This window comes from Ascaphus truei, chromosome 20 (assembly GCF_040206685.1).
Source record: "Ascaphus truei isolate aAscTru1 chromosome 20, aAscTru1.hap1, whole genome shotgun sequence".
NCBI classification, from domain to species: Eukaryota; Metazoa; Chordata; class Amphibia; order Anura; family Ascaphidae; genus Ascaphus; species Ascaphus truei.
Genome location: NC_134502.1, coordinates 149,118 through 168,449, shown reverse-complemented (window position 1 = coordinate 168,449; position 19,332 = coordinate 149,118). Strand labels below are relative to the sequence as shown.

Below are 19,332 nucleotides of genomic sequence, written 5' to 3'. Positions count from 1 at the left end.
GGTGAATGACAGTGACAGGGTGGGTGGGTGAGTGACAGTGACTGGGTGGGTGAATGACAGTGACTGGGTGGGTGAATGACAGTGACAGGGTGGGTGGGTGAGTGAGTGACAGTGACTGGGTGGGTGAATGACAGTTACTGGGTGGGTGAATGACAGTGACTTGAGTGACAGTGACTGGGTTGAGTGACAGTGACTGGGTGGGTGAATGACAGTGACAGGGTGGGTGGGTGGGTGAGTGACAGTGACTGGGTGGGTGAATGACAGTGACTGGGTGGGTGAATGACAGTGACACTGAGTGACAGTGACTGGGTGGGTGAATGACAGTGACTGGGTGGGTGAATGACAGTGACTGGGTGGGTGGGTGAGTGACAGTGACTGGGTGGGTGGGTGAGTGACAGTGACTGGGTGGGTGAATGACAGTGACTGGGTGGGTTAATGACAGTGACTGGGTGGGTGGGTGAGTGACAGTGACTGGGTGGGTGGGTGAGTGACAGTGACTGGGTGGGTGAATGACAGTGACTGGGTGGGTGAATGACAGTGACTGGGTGGGTGAATGACAGTGACTGGGTGGGTGGGTGAGTGACAGTGACTGGGTGGGTGAATGACAGTGACTGGTTGGGTGAATGACAGTGACTGGGTGGGTGAATGACAGTGACTGGGTGGGTGGGTGAATGACAGTGACTGGGTGGGTGAATGACAGTGACTGGGTGGGTGAATGACAGTGACTGGGTGGGTGGGTGAATGACAGTGACTGGGTGGGTGAATGACAGTGACTGGGTGGGTGAATGACAGTGACTGGGTGGGTGGGTGAATGACAGTGACTGGGTGGGTGGGTGAATGACAGTGACTGGGTAGGGTGGGTGAATGACAGTGACTGGGTGGGTGAATGACAGTGACTGGGTGGGTGAATGACAGTGACTGGGTGGGTGGGTGAATGACAGTGACTGGGTGGGTGGGTGAATGACAGTGACTTGAGTGACAGTGACTGGGTGGGTGGGTGAATGACAGTGACTGGGTGGGTGGGTGAATGACAGTGACTGGGTGGGTGGGTGAGTGACAGTGACTGGGTGGGTGGGTGAATGACAGTGACTGGGTGGCTGGGTGAATGACAGTGACTGGGTGGCTGGGTGAGTGACAGTGATTGGGTGGCTGGGTGAGTGACAGTGACTGTCCATGATCTGACCCAACAAATTAATGGTCTAGCGGACAAAACAACAGCGCTGGAGGGCGATATGGATGAGTCCCAGCGGCGCCAGACAGCAGCGGAGAAAGAGATCTTTCTGCTCCGGGAGGAACTCGGCCGCCAGCTCAGGGACGCACAGGAGGATCAGGAGAACCGGGATAGGAGGACAAATCTCCGCATTCGCAACATCCCTGAAACGGTTCTCCCTGGCCTCCTCCGCCCCTATCTTATGGACCTGTTCAGGTCGGTGTGTGAATCCCTCCAAGACCGCGACCTAGAAATAGACCGGGCCCACAGGGCCCTGGGGCCCAGGTCTGAAGACCCGGGCAGAAGACGCGACGTTATTGTGCGTCTGCACAGCTACACAACAAAAGAAAACATACTGCTGGCAAGCAGAGGAAAAGAGACACTGACCTTTCAAAATGAACAGCTTCAAGTCTTCTCCAGCCTATCCAGGACAACGGTGCTGAGAAGAAAGGAAATGAAACCCCTAACAGCCTTCCTGCGGGAGAACGAGATCAGGTATCGTTGGGGGTTTCCCTTCAAGCTCACCGCGAACAACAAAGGCAAATAACTCACCATAAGATTCCCGGAAGACATGGCTCAGTACGTGCGGGCCCTGGGCCTAACACCGCCAGCTGCCTGGACAACAGACCAGCAACAGACTTCAGCCCAGCACAAGGAAGAGGGAGTCAACCACCCGGAGCCAGGACGAAGAGAGGCTACAACCCGCACGAAGACGCCTAGGCGGTAAGGAGACCGACGATGCACACGACTCCTACCCAACATTGACCGCACAGCCCAGACACCTAAAGAGGCAAACAGCGGGGGACCGTCTCCTGCGCCACAGCAAGCGAGACCTCACGACGCTGGATCCCGACGAACGGACATCTCAAGGAGAAGAGCTTTGTGTTGTTGTTCCAGTTGAGCGATTTTGCCTGTCAGATCTTTTTGGAGTTTAGATTTTTTTTTTTTTTTATATGACGCTATTAAGATTAGATCTCCTCTGATTGTGGCTTTATGGGCCTCCCAGAGCATGGCTGGGGTGGAGGCGGAACCTGCGTTATGTTGGAAGTACATTGAGAGTTTTTGGCGAATAGCTGCCTCTGTGTCGGGGCAGTTAACATGGAGTCATTTAACTTCCACTTGTATTGTGTGTTTTTAACAAATGGTAGGGATAAGGTGAGGTTTATGGGTGCGTGGTCCGACCAGGTGATTGACCCTATGCTTGACTGGGCAGAAGCCTGGAAGACATTTCTTGTACCTAGAAAATAATCGATCCTCGAGTAGGACTGATGAGGGGAGGAGAAGAAGGTATAGTCCCTTTGGCCCTGGTGCTGAGCTCTCCAGATATCCACTAATGAGTATTCCTCCATAATGTCCCTAAATTTCTTGGCTTTCTTTTGGGACTGGGAAGTGTACGTAGCGTGAAAGGGTGGTAGAGAGGTGGTAGCAGGGTTTGACTTGTCTTGCGTATGGGAAGCCACCATGTTAAAGTCCCCGCCTATGATCAGCGACACAAGGGATTGTTGCTCTAATGATTCAAGAAGTTTTCTGAGGAAGGGGATTTGGTTATCATTGGGGGCATAGACATTAACCAGTGTGATTGGCGTGCCTGCTAGTGTTCCCTGGACTATTAGGAATCGGCCGTCTGGGTCTGAGTGGTTCTTGGAGAGAACAAAGGGGATCCCTGCTCTGATAAGGATGGCTACTCCTCGTTTTTTGCTTGGGGATGAAGCGAAGTATGCCTGGGGGAATACGCTTTTAAATGTGTTGGGGGGGGGGGTGGGGAATTGAAGTGGGTCTCCTGGATGAGGACAATGTCTCCCTTGGATTTTTTCAAGTCCATAAGGACTAGCTTCCTTTTCCTCAGGGAGTTGAGGCCTTTGACGTTGATTGATATCAATTTAATGGAGGACATTATTTTTGGTTGTTTTCTTTCGGGGCCCTGGGCTCCGAAGCTCTTGGAATTCCCATGTCAAGAGCTCTGTCTTGGGTCTTGGGGCTTCTAGCCCTGTTCAGGTGTGGGGAAGATACCTCAGTAGGCCTCGGGTGTGGGGGGGAGTGGAAAGACACATGGGGGCGTCCGCGCTCTGGAGGGCAGGCGCAGAGTGGGGGGAAGGGGGTGAAAGAAAGGCCTGGCGAGACAGGGTCGTCAGGTAGAGATAGAGTGGAAAGGGGGCCGAGAGCGATCCTCTATATTTGCTACCGGTAGTATTGACCGGCATGTGGGCTTAAGGCCCGTTGGGAGAAATCCGTTGACCCCTGAACTGGGGAACAAGCAAATCGGGAGTGCAGACTCTACAAAACTTTGTACATATTACCCTATCCTGTGAGCTCTTAGGAGGGTACAGAGTTGTTCCTCGCAGAACTGATCCTTGGATGCAGGCACATTTTGGGGAGGCAGGGCTGGGGGTCTCGGATAAATTGATTAGTGGTTGGGGGGGGGCCGTGGAAGGAGAGGCATGAGGTAGGGGAGGGAGCCAAACGGTTGACGGGCCGACGTGGCCTTTCTCCCAGTATCTTCAGGGTATATCTTCAGCAAATTGTTCAAGGGTTTAGCTCGACTAGAGTACCCTTCCATGAACCGACGGTAATACCCACAGAAACCGAGGAAGGATCGCAGTTCCACGACATTATCGGGACGCGGCCAGTTCACCACCGCTTCTACTTTGGCCGGATCAGTAGCAATCCCCTGGGCAGACACGATGTGTCCCACGTAGGTCACTGAGGTGTGGCAAAACCTACACTTGTCGAGTGATAGCTTCAATCCTTCTTGGCCAAGACGATCTATCACCTTCAGCAGCCTCTCCTCGTGTTCTTCTAAGGTCTTCCCAAAGACAATGATATCGTCCAGGTAAACCAGACATTCCCGAGGGTTCATGTCCCTATTGTCTTTTCCATCAACCGCTGGAAGGTAGCAGGGGCTCCGCATATACCTTGGGGCATACGCGTGAACTGTAGAAGCCCAGAGGACAGACGAAGGCAGTCTTTTCCTGATCCTCTTCACTCATGGGTACATGGTAGTACCCAGATCGCAAATCGAGCACACTAAACCATTGGCTCCCGTTCAGAGCATTCAGGATCTCTTCAATACGAGGGAGATTGTATTGGTCAGGTACCGTACGATTATTCAGAGTTCGATAATCGACGCACAATCTTACAGATCCATTCTTCTTCCTTACTACCACTATGGGTGATGCATAAGGACTCCGCGACTCCGTCAGTATTCCAGCGGTCTTCATCTCCTCCAGGACATCCCTTATATCGTCCACATCCCTGGGGGCGATACGACGAGAGCGTTCACGGAACGGAGTGGCGTCACTCAGCCTAATAGTGTGTTGGGCGCTGCGACTGCGGCCCACATCCATCTCGCTGGTAGAAAATACTGTTTTTCTTTCCTTCAGCTTGGCTGTCAGTCGATCCTTCCACTCTGTTGGCAGGGTCGAATCTCCGAAGTTGAAGTCCAGGTCGACTAACCGCTCACCTACTGCAGCGGCGTTCACCTGGGGCGCGGTTTCTACCGGGCTGACGGGATATATACTGCCCAGACTTTGTCCTACATCGATGTCCATTGGGAATGGAGAGATGTTTTGGATGTACACATGGGTTCGGAGAGGAACTCGGGTCGTCCACTCTCTTACTTCAGGTATTACCCGATACCCTCTCTGGATCTCTTCCTCAGGGTCACTCTCCAGAGAGAACAGATGATCGGTCTCCTCCCGATCCGGATAACAGCACCAGACGGCCAGGCGTTTCACTCCCCCTGGTGAAATGGTCGTCAGTCCGCGTTGACGATTGTAGAGGTCCCCGTGACGCTCTAGGGCATATACTCGGTTGCACTCCTCTCTCAGTACAGGATCCAGGCGTGTATTGGCCATTGGCAATTCATTAGTCTCCTTCAGGTAGGCTCTGATTACAGCTCGTACTATATCCGTATTTGTCCCCAGGATGACCGGGTACTGACACTGTCCTTGAGGCTTTGGGCACACCATTGCCTCCACATTCATGGGATGTTTCTTGCCGGTATTCAATTGAAGTATCTCCAGTTGAACGCTCACAATTCCATCGATAGGGTAATCCTCGTTGCTCAACCCCCTCACCTTCATATGTTCCGCCGACCGCAGGGGACAATGCTTCAGGTGCTGGTCGTAGAAGTGCCGGTTTATTATGGTCACTTGAGACCCGGTGTCCAATAGAGCAGCAGCATAGACTCCCTCTACTACCACACGTACAATGGCCGAAGGGCCCACCTGACAGTAACCATCTCCCCCTGGAGTTTCTTCGCCTGGCCTCAGGTCAGGAGGGGCTTCGGAAGGCGTGGGGGTGGCCTCGGTGGTTTTGGCTTCTGAGGTCTGCCTCTGACAGATCATAGCCCTGGCCGAGCTTCCTTTACGGGGTGTTTCCTTTTCTTGGGTGACTCCATTAGGGCACTCTCTAGAGAATTGGCCTTTCTGTCCACAGGTATAGCAGACGACGTCTTTGAGGTCCAGTCGTCTTGAGTAAGTGGGGGAGGATCTCCCCGAAGCCCGCCCTTTCGTTGAGGGCGACTTGGGTGGCGCATCTTCCTCTTTGACAGGTGTCTTGGTCCGGCGAGCGGAGGCTCCCGGGGTGTCACTGACCGGAGGATCTCTGACCTTGGTGCCTGCATGCAGCTTGGTATAGGCCTCATGCCCTTTTACGATCCCCAGAATGTCCATGAAGGTAGGGGGAGGTCCCTCCTTTAGTGAGCACCTGATCATGATCACGATGTGATGAGTGGGGATAGCCCCTCGGAGGAACTGCTTGCGCCGATATTCGTCCATCTCTGAAGATAGGATGAGGCCGCAAGTTCGCAATTTCCACAGGACCAGCTGGATGCGTTGCAGGAAGTCGGACAGGTCTTCCTTCTCCTTCTGTCGGAGAGCGTAATATTTGAACCACAGCTCGCTCTCCTCTTCCTCTTTGCCATAGATCTGGACTAACAAGTCTACCATCTGGTGAGCAGAGAGATCAGGGTCTTGGTCACGCTGTGCACTGACCATGGTGGCCGCTGGGGGTCGTAGACTTTCCAGGATTCTCTGCCGTCTGACCGTTTCAGAGCAGGGCCATTCGTCGATCACCTTGAGGTGTGCTCCTTCCAAGAATCGATACTCTCTTCGCCTGTGGGGACAGGAACCATTCCTGAGAACGCCTTCAATTTCCTATAATTTTGGGCTTGAGCGGACGTAGTTATCGCTTCCACAAGCTGCGGGAAGGTCACTCCTAGCAGAGAGCCATCATTGTCGGAGCCACTGGCTATCGCTGCTCGCTGCCTGTTAGGGGTTGGGGTAGAACTGTTCACGGACCTGTTAGTAACCGGTGATGTTGGCGGACTACCGGCCCAGCTGGTGGCCCCTTGCCTAGCATCTGAAGAGAAGGTCACTCTGGGTAGGGATATATCTGATCGGATGGGTGTACTGGCGGCCATATCTCTGTCGTCCCAACCCTCATGTCTGGGGAGGGAAGTGACGTGACTGGAAACAGTTCCCGGGTAAATTAGAGGGCACCCTTGCGGCAAAGTCTCTGGTATATACACTAATCGTGGGCCTCTATCAGGAAGTATAGCTTGTTCAGTGGCTAGCAATAGGGTGTTCTCTTGCCGGTCAATGTTATAGTGCTTGCTGATGAGGCGGGCGCCCGCCAGACCAGGTAATGTCCTTACTGCGCTGCAGACAGTAAACATGGAGACATCAGCAGGCACCCCGTCTACGGCGACCACGTGTCGCAGAAGCTCTCCTAGCTTTTCGGCCCAGTCGGCCACTTGTTTGGGCGTGAGCGCAGACATGCTGACTGACAGGGTAACGGTAACTACAAAGTGGGGCACCCCAGGACTATCTCAGCAGCGCCTCCAAATGTAACGGGTATTCCCTATGAATACAACCGCTACTACTGCTGTGCAACCTGTGTGGCTCTCAGGAGCCTAAGCCTCCGCTTGGGGAACCTGGGGTACATGCATATGGTACATCTCGTGGTGCAACGCCTCCACCTGGGAGGGATCCCAACGAAGTGGAAGAAGGCCCTCACAGGAAACAATCACACAAAGCAAACAATATAAAACAGGACTGGCTTTACTGCATAGCAACACATATATCATCACAACCTTCATGCGCCACGGCGGACGCTAACCACACTGCACCACGGCGGACGCTAACCATACTAGGTGTCACGGCGGACGCTAATCACACTAGGCGTCACGGCGGACGCTACCACCTCTGGCGTCACGGTGGACGCTAACCTCCCACAGAGTGATCCCACCCCATGTCCAGTAACCCCCACCCAAATGTCTCACACCCCCAAAGTCAAATACCACTGTGCATGTGTATGTGTGACTGCGCAGCCACTATGTCTGGTGATAGGCCTGGTTGGTGCACGTGAGTTGCAGGTTACCTGCCCGGGCTCCAGCCACGGGTACCGCGATATCACTGGAGATCCACCCGATCCGACGTTGTCCTCCACACCGCGTTGGGTGAATTCCAGCGCGGATAATATCACCTTAGTCTCAGGGTCTTTGATGGTGTTCTGAGCCCAGAACCCACCTCGCAGAGCCGCACGGCTTCAGCACTGTGTCCCTGACTAAGCTACCAATAAATGGGGCAGTGTCCCTATCTAGGGCCTGTCCCTATACTCCACAAGCTACTAGGTGGCTCAGGACCTAACTGGGACCTTGGGGGCTGCTGGCCTAATGCAGAGGGTCACTCACCCCTGCATCCACCTCTTACCCCTAGCTGGTCCGGATCCTGACTGCCTGCGTGGCTGCAAACCCCGTGAAATGTATCCATCTGTTCCCAGGAAAATCCCTCAGCCCTATTGGCTCCCTGGCGTCAGGTGTCTCTGTCCCTAAGCACCCTGGGGGCTGGCAGTCTATTCTCGCGCATGCGCGAGCTGTCTGGGCCTCCCGCGCTGTGCATTGCCATTGCGCATGCGCAACAGCCCTATGTATGGCGGCGCCCTGCTTCCCGAGCCGCCGGGCCGGTGGCAACGCGATCGCGTCCCTAGCTACCAGGGATTCCTCTGCTCGCGCTCCGGCCCCCCCTCACTCCCTCGCACACCGCGTTTGGCCAAAGGGAGGCCACAACAAGGGGGGACCTGGCTACACTTACATACTCCTTACATACTTTCCGCTGTTCTATGTTCAGCATGGAAGTAGGAGGAGCATAGGGTGACCAGATTTTCACATCACGTGACGCACCCCGTTGCCATGACAATGAGACACTGACGTCAGGCGGTGACATGTTGCCATGACAATGTGGCATCACGTGATGCCTCAGCACCCTAATGGGTCCCGTTGGTGGGGGCTACAGTGTGTGTCTGTGTGTATAGGAGGTGGGCCCTGCAGTGTGTGTTTGTGTGTATATTAATAATGAAGACATTAAATAAAATTTAAATCATTAACAAATTAAATAAATAATTAATTGACATAAATTAAAATTAAATAAAAAAATGTAGGCATTAATTAAAATTAAGACTTTTAAAAATGTGACATTCCTGACCTTGTATGTACATTACACTTTGCAAAATAGGGTCTCTTGCTCTCCTCATGGCAGTCAGTGACATCACTGCCATGCAGGGCCGCAGACAGCTTTCCCGGGGCCCAGGAAGAACGTTTTCACCGGGGCCCCTACCCACTTTCGGCGGCCTTGCGTGAACCCCCCCCCTTCTCACACACCTCCCCACTCTCACCCCACCTCACACTCCCCAGTCACCCATTCCTTCCCCCCCTCTCTCTTACACTCCTACCCCATGTATTTTTCTAACCTCCCCACACTCAACCTCCCTCCCCAATATACGTGCACACACAGTGACACTAACACAGCCCCTCCCCTCCTCATAATTCCCCCTCTTCTCCTCATACTTTCCCCCTCATACTTCCCCCTCTCCCTATACCTCCCCCTCTTCTCCTCCCCTCAAACCTGCCCCAACTCTCAATATACATCCCCTCCTCTCCACATACCTTCCGCTCCTCATAACTCTCCCTCCCCATCCTTTCCTCATACCTACCCTCTTCCCCTCATATCTCCCCCCTCCTTATATCTCCCATCCTCATACCTTCCCCATCCCTCCCCCTCCCCTCATCATACCTTCCCCTCCCCTCCTCATACCTTCCCCTCCCCTCCTCATACCTTCCCTCCTCTGCTCATACCTTCCCCATCCCTCCTCATACCTTCCCCATCCCTCCTCATACCTGCCCCATCCCTCCCCATACCTGCCCCACCCCTCCTCATACCTTCCCCATCCCTCCTCATACCTTCCCATCCTCATACCTTCCCCATCCCTCCTCATACCTTCCCCACCCCTCCTCATACCTTCCTCCATCCCTCCTCATACCTTCCCCATCCCTCATCATACCTTACCCTCAGCTCCTCATACCTTCCCCTCCCCTCCTCATACCTTCCCCATCCCTCCTCATACCTTCCCCACCCCTTCTCATACCTTCCTCCATCCCTCCTCATACCTTCCCCATCCCTCATCATACCTTCCCCTCAGCTCCTCATACCTTCCCCATCCCTCCTCATACCTGCCCCATCCCTCCTCATACCTTCCCCATCCCTCCCCTCAGACCTTCTCCATCCCTCCTCATACCTTCCCCCATCCCTCCTCATACCTTCCCCCATCCCTCCTTATACCTTCCCCTCCTCTCCTCATACCTTCCCCCATCCCTCCTCATACCTTCCCCTCCTCTCCTCATACCTTCCCCATCCCTCCTCATACCTTCCCCTCCTCTCCTCATACCTGCCCCACCCCTCCTCATACTTTCCTCCATCACTCCTCATACCTTCCCTTCCCCTCCCCTCCTCATACCTTCCCCTCCCCTCCTCATACCTTCCCCCATCCCTCCTCATACCTTCCCCTCCTCTCCTCATACCTTCCCCTCCCCTCCTCATACCTTCCCCATCCCTCCTCATACCTTCCCCTCCCCACCTTATACCTTCCCCATCCCTCCTCATACCTTCACCATCCCTCATCATACCTTCCCCTCAGCTCCTCATACCTTACCCTCCCCTCCTCATACCTTCCACATCCCTCCTCATACCTTCCCCACCCCTCCTCATACCTTCCTCCATCCCTCCTCATACCTTCCCCATCCCTCCTCATACCTTCCCCACCCCTCCTCATACCTTCCTCCATCCCTCCTCATACCTTCCCCACCCCTCCTCATACCTTCCTCCATCCCTCCTTATACCTTCCCCTCAGCTCCTCATACCTTCCCCTCCTCATACCTTCCCCTCCCCTCCTCATACCTGCTCCATCCCTCCTCATACCTTCCCCATCCCTCCTCATACCTTCCCCCATCCCTCCTCATACCTTCCCCCATCCCTCCTCATACCTTCCCCTCCTCTCCTCATACCTTCCCCCATCCCTCCTCAAACCTTCCCCTCCTCTCCTCATACCTACCCTCTTCCCCCTCATATCTCCCCCCTCCTTATATCTCCCATCCTCATACCTTCCCCATCCCTCCCCTCATCATAACTTCCCCTCCCCTCCTCATACCTTCCCCTCCCCTCCTCATACCTTCCCCTCCTCTGCTCATACCTTCCCCATCCCTCCTCATACCTTCCCCATCCCTCCTCATACCTGCCCCATCCCTCCCCATACCTGCCCCACCCCTCCTCATACCTTCCCCATCCCTCCTCATACCTTCCCCTCCTCATACCTTCCCCATCCCTCCTCATACCTTCCCCACCCCTCCTCATACCTTCCTCCATCCCTCCTCATACCTTCCCCATCCCTCATCATACCTTCCCCTCAGCTCCTCATACCTTCCCCTCCCCTCCTCATACCTTCCCCATCCCTCCTCATACCTTCCCCACCCCTTCTCATACCTTCCTCCATCCCTCCTCATACCTTCCCCATCCCTCATCATACCTTCCCCTCAGCTCCTCATACCTTCCCCATCCCTCCTCATACAGTACCTGCCCCATCCCTCCTCATACCTTCCCCATCCCTCCTCAGACCTTCTCCATCCCTCCTCATACCTTCCCCCATCCCTCCTCATACCTTCCCCCATCCCTCCTTATACCTTCCCCTCCTCTCCTCATACCTTCCCCCATCCCTCCTCATACCTTCCCCTCCTCTCCTCATACCTTCCCCATCCCTCCTCATACATTCCCCTCCTCTCCTCATACCTGCCCCACCCCTCCTCATACTTTCCTCCATCCCTCCTCATACCTTCCCCTCCCCTCCCCTCCTCATACCTTCCCCTCCCCTCCTCATACCTTCCCCCATCCCTCCTCATACCTTCCCCTCCTCTCCTCATACCTTCCCCTCCCCTCCTCATACCTTCCCCATCCCTCCTCATACCTTCCCCTCCCCACCTTATACCTTCCCCATCCCTCCTCATACCTTCACCATCCCTCATCATACCTTCTTCTCAGCTCCTCATACCTTCCCCTCCCCTCCTCATACCTTCCACATCCCTCCTCATACCTTCCCCACCCCTCCACATACCTTCCTCCATCCCTCCTCATACCTTCCCCATCCCTCATCATACCTTCCCCTCCCCTCCTCATACCTTCCCCATCCCTCCTCATACCTTCCCCACCCCTCCTCATACCTTCCTCCATCCCTCCTCATACCTTCCCCACCCCTCCTCATACCTTCCTCCATCCCTCCTCATACCTTCCCCTCAGCTCCTCATACCTTCCCCTCCTCATACCTTCCCCTCCCCTCCTCATACCTGCCCCATCCCTCCTCATACCTTCCCCATCCCTCCTCATACCTTCCCCATCCCTCCTCATACCTTCCCCCATCCCTTCTCATACCTTCCCCCATCCCTCCTCATACCTTCCCCTCCTCTCCTCATACCTTCCCCCATCCCTCCTCATACCTTCCCCTCCTCATACCTTCCCCACTCCTCCTCATACCTTCCTCCATCCCTCCTCATACCTTCCCCTCCCCTCCTCATACCTTCTCCTCCCCTCCTCATACCTTCCCCCATCCCTCCTCATACCTTCCCCTCCTCTCCTCATACCTTCCCCTCCCCTCCTCATATCTTCCCCATCCCTCCTCATACCTTCCCCATCCCTCCTCATACCTTCCCCATCCCTCCTCATACCTTCCCCCATCCCTCCTCATACCTTCCCCATCCCTCCTCATAACTTCCCCACCCCTCCTCATACCTTCCCCTCCTCATACCTTCTCCATCCCTCCTCATACCTTCCCCTCCTCATACCTTCCCCATCCCTCCTCATACCTTCCCCATTCCTCTCTGTCCCCTCCTCATACATTCCCCCATCCCTCATACCTTCCCCTCAGCTCCTCATACGTTCCCCATCTCTCCTCATACCTTCCCCATCCCTCCTCATACCTTCCCCATCCCTCTCCGTCCCCTCCTCATACCTTCCCCCATCCCTCCTCATACTTTCCCCTCAGCTCCTCATACCTTCCCCATCCCTCCTCATACCTTCCCCATCCCTCCTCATACCTTCCCCATCCCTCCTCATACCTTCCCCATCCCTCCTCATACCTTCCCCTCCTCATACCTTCCCCATCCCTCCTCATAACTGCTCCATCCCTCCTCATACCTTCTCCATCCCTCCTCATACCTTCCCCTCCTCATATCTTCCCCATCCCTCCTCATACCTTCCCCATCCCTCCTCATACCTTCCCCATCCCTCTTCATACCTTCCCCATCCCTCCTCATACCTTCCCCTCCTCATACCTTCCAATCCCCTCCTCATACCTTCCCCATCCCTCCCCATACCTTCCCCTCCCCTCCATAGACCTTCCCCTCCCCTCCTCATACCTTCCCCTCCTCATACCTTCCACATCCCTCCTCATACCTTCCCCATCCCTCCCCCTCCCCCACTCATACCTTCCCCATCCCTCCCCATACCTTCCCCTCCCCTCCTCATACCTTCCCCATCCCTCCTCATACCTTCCCCATCCCTCCTCATACCTTCCCCATCCCTCTTCATACCTTCCCCATCCCTCCTCATACCTTCCCCTCCTCATACCTTCCCCTCCCCTCCTCATACCTTCCCCTCCCCTCCTCATACCTTCCCCATCCCTCCCCATACCTTCCCCTCCCCTCCATAGACCTTCCCCTCCCCTCCTCATACCTTCCCCTCCCCTCCTCATACCTTCCCCATCCCTCCTCATACCTTCCCCATCCCTCCCCCTCCCCTCCTCATACCTTCCCCATCCCTCCTCATACCTTCCCCATCCCTCCTCATACCTTCCCCTCCTCTCCTCATACCTTCCCCATCCCTCCCCCTCCCCTCCTCATACCTTCCCCTCCCCTCCTCATACCTTCCCCTCCTCTCCTCATACCTTCCCCTCCCCTCCTCATACCTTCCCCATCCCTCATACCTTCCCCTCCTCATACCTTCCTCATCCCTCCTCATACCTTCCCCATCCCTCCTCATACCTTCCCCTCCTCATACCTTCCCCATCCCTCCTCATACCTTCCCCTCCCCTCCTCATACAGTACCTTCCCCTCCCCTCCTCATACCTTCCCCTCCTCATACCTTCCCCTCCTCATACCTTCCCCTCCCCTCCTCATATCTTCCCCATCCCTCCTCATACCATCCCCATCCCTCCTCATACCTTCCCCTCCCCCTCCTCATACCTTCCCCATCCCACCTCATACCTTCCCCTCCTCATATCTTCCCCATCCCTCCTCATACCTTCCCCATCCCTCCTCATACTTTCCCCATACCTTCTCATACCGTCCCCATCCCTCCCCCTCCCCTCCCCATACCTTCCCCTCAGCTCCTCATACCTTCCCCTCCCCTCCTCATACCTTCCCCTCCTCTCCTCATACCTTCCCCTCCCCTCCTCATACCTTCCCCTCCCCTCCTCATACCTTCCCCTCAGCTCCTCATATCTCCCCCTCCTCATACCTCTCCCTCCTCTCCTCCTATGACACACACACAGACAGACAACACACACACACACACACAGACAGACAGGAGACACACACAGACAGGACACACAGACAGACAGACAGACAGGACACACACAGACAGACAGACAGACAGGAGACACACACACAGACAGGACATAGACAGACAGGACACACACACACACAGACAGACACACAGACAGGACACACACAGACAGGACACACACACACAGATAGACAGGACACACACAGAGAAGCAGCTCACTGAGAAGCAGCTCACTCCATCCAGCCCCGGTACTAAGCCCCGCCCCCGAGATCCTCTGACAGCCCAGCAAAAACTGGGACAAATGGTCACCCTAGAGGAGCAGCCAATCAGAGCGTGGGAATTCCTTACCGCCAACCAAAAGGAACTAGTCCTTTGGCTGACATCAGAGGAGGGGGCTTGCCAAGCCGGCTCGGGATGCCCTATGGGCGGGATATATGAATTGACCAATGGGAAACGCGCCGACATTCTGCCACTTACTGGGCAGGCTCCACTGAGTCTGGCAGACCAGAGGGTCTTCCCCGCAGGGGGTCTCTGGTCTCTGGACTAAATACTCCGCCCTGCCCCGGCCACTTAGCACCCCGACACTTCTCAACATCCCATCTCTTCTTTGAACTCCGATGTCTATCCAGACTCCCCGGCACCTACATGGATGCCCGGGCTGACTGAATAGACATTTATAGTAAAAGCACAAAACATTATAAACCATATTTTAATAAAGTTTGGACCTTATGGAACTCTATACTTATAAGGGAAATGGATCTGAGATATCTGGGCTCGAAAACCTGGAGTCTGGGGGACATTGGGCAGCCCCGGTGTGATTCAACCCACGTACCGGCAACTCATACCTGCTCGCCGGGGAGGATTAGGGGACAACCGGTAACTTTGGCTCCCGAAATCCTGCAAACAAAATAATTGCATTTCTACCCAAATATCCTACATAACACGTACACACAAGAAGTTTCACTTTTCTATGGCAAAGGGAACATGTGAACAGGAAAACGCAGGGGTCACTTTATTTTGACTTGTATAATCCCTGGCTTATGGTGCTATGTAGCTGCCAGGGACCCCACGGTTTCAGGGGTAACCAGATGGGCTTAAACCTTTATTGTAAAGCCTGGTTACCCCCTTACCGTCACAGTCATTATATAATTTTTCCTTTTTTATGGTGTGCAGCATACATCTGTTATATATCCGACAGCCCCCAGATCCATAGACCCAACGTGTGATGAAGCGCCTGTAATGCAAAACGCGTGGGGGCCCATCACGTAAGATGCTGTGACGATGGTTTCCGGCGCCCACGCGGACGCTTCGATTAGCTTCGTAGCAGCGGGGACACTGTTTGGGCCGCACAGCTTAGGTTATCCCAATCCAACCTCCGAAGCTTTGGGACTCCAGTCCTCACCATCTAGTCCTAGGTGCGGGAGGAACGTTCCATCATTATGTGCTACCGCCAATGTTTCATGATTGTACGTTTTTAACTTGTTTATTATTCACATAAAGTGTTCTTATATTTTTTATTCATTTTGTCTTTCTATGTCTTTCTTTTTTTGTGTGTTTCACATTTTAGAATGGCCTAGTCAAAGTCCAGACCTAAACCCCATTGAGATGGTGTGGCAGGACCCGAAGCGAGGTGGAAGAAATAAAACCCCACACTTATAGTTTAGAGTAACAGTCTATCAGAGACTTTTATTACATATTGCATAGCTACAGCAAGAGGATGTATGCACTGACAGATACATATCGGGCTAACATAGGCACTGCAGCTTTACTCTTAACACATCAACTTTATTACCTAGGCAAGGAGGCGTGAATGCATCATTTCACAATGTCTCACAACACTGGGCATATACTTTGCGGATCCGGCACCTAAACTGTTATTCGCTACACAAATTGGCACATGTTTTGCAAGCTGAGCTAAATACAAATTAAACAAAGAAATAGGGGAAAAAGGTTTCTTCTACTACCGAGGTCAAATGCCATGCTGACGGCTTCCTCTTTATCCTCCATATAGCAAGAAAGACAGTTTCTAATTAGATAAGCAAACTGACAATACACTGGTTTCTAAAGTTAACCAGCATATTGAAATACATGTGTGGTAGTGCTAGGCTGACCATATTTCCTTGAGACAAAAATGGGACATTGGGATGGCAAAAACGAGACGGCGTTATGTAATATTCCGTATTCGTGAAAAAGTAAGACGATAACAAACGTTTTATTTATCCCCATACCCCACTGCAGGGCATTTACTTTACTGAGTCAGAAGCACAATGGATTTCTCGTAGGTTCAGTGGTGGGGGGGTCAGTTTGCCAGCCGCCAACGCTAAGGACACAACGGTATGAGTACAATGTGGGACTCCGATCGTACTAAGCAGCGAGAACGCGTTCGCTCCGTCTCTTGCTAGCGCCTTTCTCTCTCCTGGGCAAGAAGCCTGGCCCCGATTGGATAAAGTACATGGAACTTCCTCTTTCGTCACACTAGTGGTGTTACTGTATGCAGTGATTAGCAGAGAGCCTTATGGGAAATAAACAACCCGCGCTCAGTTTTTTTACAAAAAAAATTAAAAACGATATATTCGTTTATTAAAAACGGGACAAAATTTGCATTTATATTAAAACGACGGGATGGTCGGGAAATATGAAAAAAAAACGGTACTGTCCCGTTTAAACCGGTACGTATGGTCAGCCTAGGTAGTGGTCTCTCTTACCCATAATCCAATTCTGTACTGAGCAAGAGTCTGAAGTTATCTTCTACACTGTCCATGCAAGGAAGCCCTGAAATGTCACTGTGTTGCTGCAGTTCTGTACGGAGGAATGGGCCAAAATTCCTCAAACTGATGTGCGAGACTGACCGGCAGTTACAGGACACGCGCAGTTGAAGTTATTGCTGCTCAAGGGGGACGCCACCAGGTACTGAATCTAAAGGTTCACATACTTCTTAGCACATGGATATTGAATGCAATCATATGTGGATATATAGATGATGAAAAAGTATCATGTCTTTGTGTCATTGGTTCGATCAGGTTATTTTTTTTTATCAATTATTAGAATTTAGATTAAGATTTAATAACATTTGAGGTTTAAAATGTGAAATATGTGAAAATCCAAAGTCACAACTTTTTCTCACGTGTGTGTGTGTGTGTGTGTGTGTGTGTGTGTGTGTGTGTGTGTGTGTGTGTGTGTGTGTGTGTGTGTGTGTGTGTGTGTGTGTGTGTGTGTGTGTGTGTGCATATGACTCAGTGTGTGTGTGTGTGTGTGTGTGTGTGTGTGTGTGTGTATATGACTCAGTGTGTGTGTGTGTGTGTGTGTGTGTGTGTGTGTGTGTGTGTGTGTGTGTGTGTGTGTGTGTGTGTGTGTGTGTGTGTGTGTGTGTGTGTGTGTGTGTGTGTGTGTGTGTGTGTGTGTGTGTGTGTGTGTGTGTGCTTCAGGCACAGGAATTTATCCAAAGTCGATAAAGGTTGACATGAAGATTAAAATCAGGGGGGGGGGCGTGTCCTAGGTTCAGATATCCTCAATTTGGGTGGAGTGGAAGTTGGCCTGGCTGGAAGTAATTTTATTTTTGGTGGCTAGCTACTAATGGCCATGTGCCTTGGGTGGGCCAAACGATATGCTTTTGCCAAGCCCGGGTGGGCCCGGTGCGATGGGCCTGTAATCAAGTGGAGGAATCCCAGAGGGGGAGTAAAGATTTTTCAGGAAGTGGAGTTTGGGAGGTCCCGGCCCAGGGGTACTAGCCGGGAAGAACGCATAATAGAGAAGATCCACTAAATTCTCACCGGCAAGTGCCAAGACCAACCCAACTGCTCCTTCTATCACAACCGCGATGAGGGCTCCTATGGGTCCTCCGCAAACAGCCACGCCAGCCAACAACTCTGTTGCCACCACGGTTCCTGCCACGCCAAACCCAAGGCCAACAATGGTCCTAGCTGTCTCCTTTAGAGGGTTTTCTGAGGTAAGACTTGCGTAGAGAGAAATGCCCAAAGTGACCACGAAGAGTCCCAACATAGCTTGCCCACCGAATTTGGCTACCTTGTTGAATAAGGCATTGGTCCTTCCAGATGCCTCTATGATGCTCCCCATGACTGAAAACTGCTCTTCAAATGCAAGTTCCGCGTAAGCCTTCTGGAACTGTTTGTTTGAGTATCGCTCAAGAAGTTCAGGAAGGGTCAACCCTTTCTCCTTCTTGATCAATGAGAGGAGCTTGCCGCCTTGGGTGATCTTGTCCCTGGATATTTCCATCAACGAGTTCCTGGCTTCCACCGCTTTCTTAGCATAGTCCTTGTAAACGGTTAACTTCTCCTCCAAGGTGGCCAGCCCGCTGGCTTCCTGGTCTGCCAGGTTCAGGAATTCCTCGCTAGCTTTCTTGACCATGTTTCTGTAATCATCTCGGAGCTTCCCGTTTTTCTTCAGTGAGGCGGCGAAATCGAGAGGCAGGGAAGCTGCAAAGTCTTCCAACGATTGTTCGATGACTTTCCGAGTCTTGTCTATTTCCTCCTGCATGATTAATAGGGTTACGGAGGTGTCTGCGCTTATCCTACTGAAAAGGAGATGAAAATACCGTTAGTGCTGGGGGCGTACAGCTAGTTGGAGGAGTTATAGGGAAAAGTTATGCAGCAATAGGGAGAGTTATAGGAGAAGGTATATGGAACAATTGGAGGAGATATAGCGAAGGGTAATATGGAGTAATAGGAAGAGTTATAAAGAGTAGTGATATGCAGTAATAGGGTGAGTTACATGCTACTGAAATGTGGCGCAAGAGGCGTAGTTATAGGGAGAGGTTATATGGTGTAATATGAGGAGTTATAGGGAGAGGTTATATGGTGTAATATGAGGAGTTATAGGGTGGAGTTATATTGGGCAATAGGATGAGTTTTAGCGAGTGGTTCTATAAAGCAATAGGCAGAGTTATAGGAAGTGGTTATATGGGGTAATAGGAGGAGTTATAGGTAGTGGTTATATGGGGTAATAGGAAGAGTTCTAGGGAGCGGTTATATGGAGTAATAGGAGGAGTTATAGGGAGCGGTAACATGGAGCAATAGGGGAAGTTATAAGGAGTGGTTATATGGTAAAAGGAGCAGTTATAGCGTGTGGTTATGTGGGACAATAAGAGCAGTTAAAGGGTGAGTTATATATTTGGGGTAATAGGAGGAGTTATAGGGAACAGTTATATGGAGGAATAGTAGGAGTTAAATGGAGCGTTTATATGGGATAATAGGAGGAGTTATTGGGAGAGGTTATATAGGG

At 52.6% G+C, this 19,332-nt stretch overlaps 1 protein-coding gene across 4 annotated transcripts in view; it reads right to left on the bottom strand.

Annotated features, from left to right (window-relative positions):
* Positions 1-19,332, bottom strand: part of LOC142470640 (uncharacterized) — an 82,252-nt gene that overhangs the window by 37,823 nt on the left and 25,097 nt on the right. The window contains exon 2 of one of the 4 annotated variants that reach the window (XM_075577236.1): positions 15,754-18,625. The exons of 2 other annotated variants lie outside the window; for them this stretch is intronic. In XM_075577236.1, coding sequence (XP_075433351.1) covers positions 17,665-18,588 — 924 coding nt within the window. In that variant the 5' untranslated portion in view covers positions 18,589-18,625 and the 3' untranslated portion in view covers positions 15,754-17,664. Of the gene's footprint in view, positions 1-15,753; positions 18,626-19,332 lie in introns of those variants that run through there. One more of the 4 variants, XM_075577235.1, reaches the window with a different exon arrangement.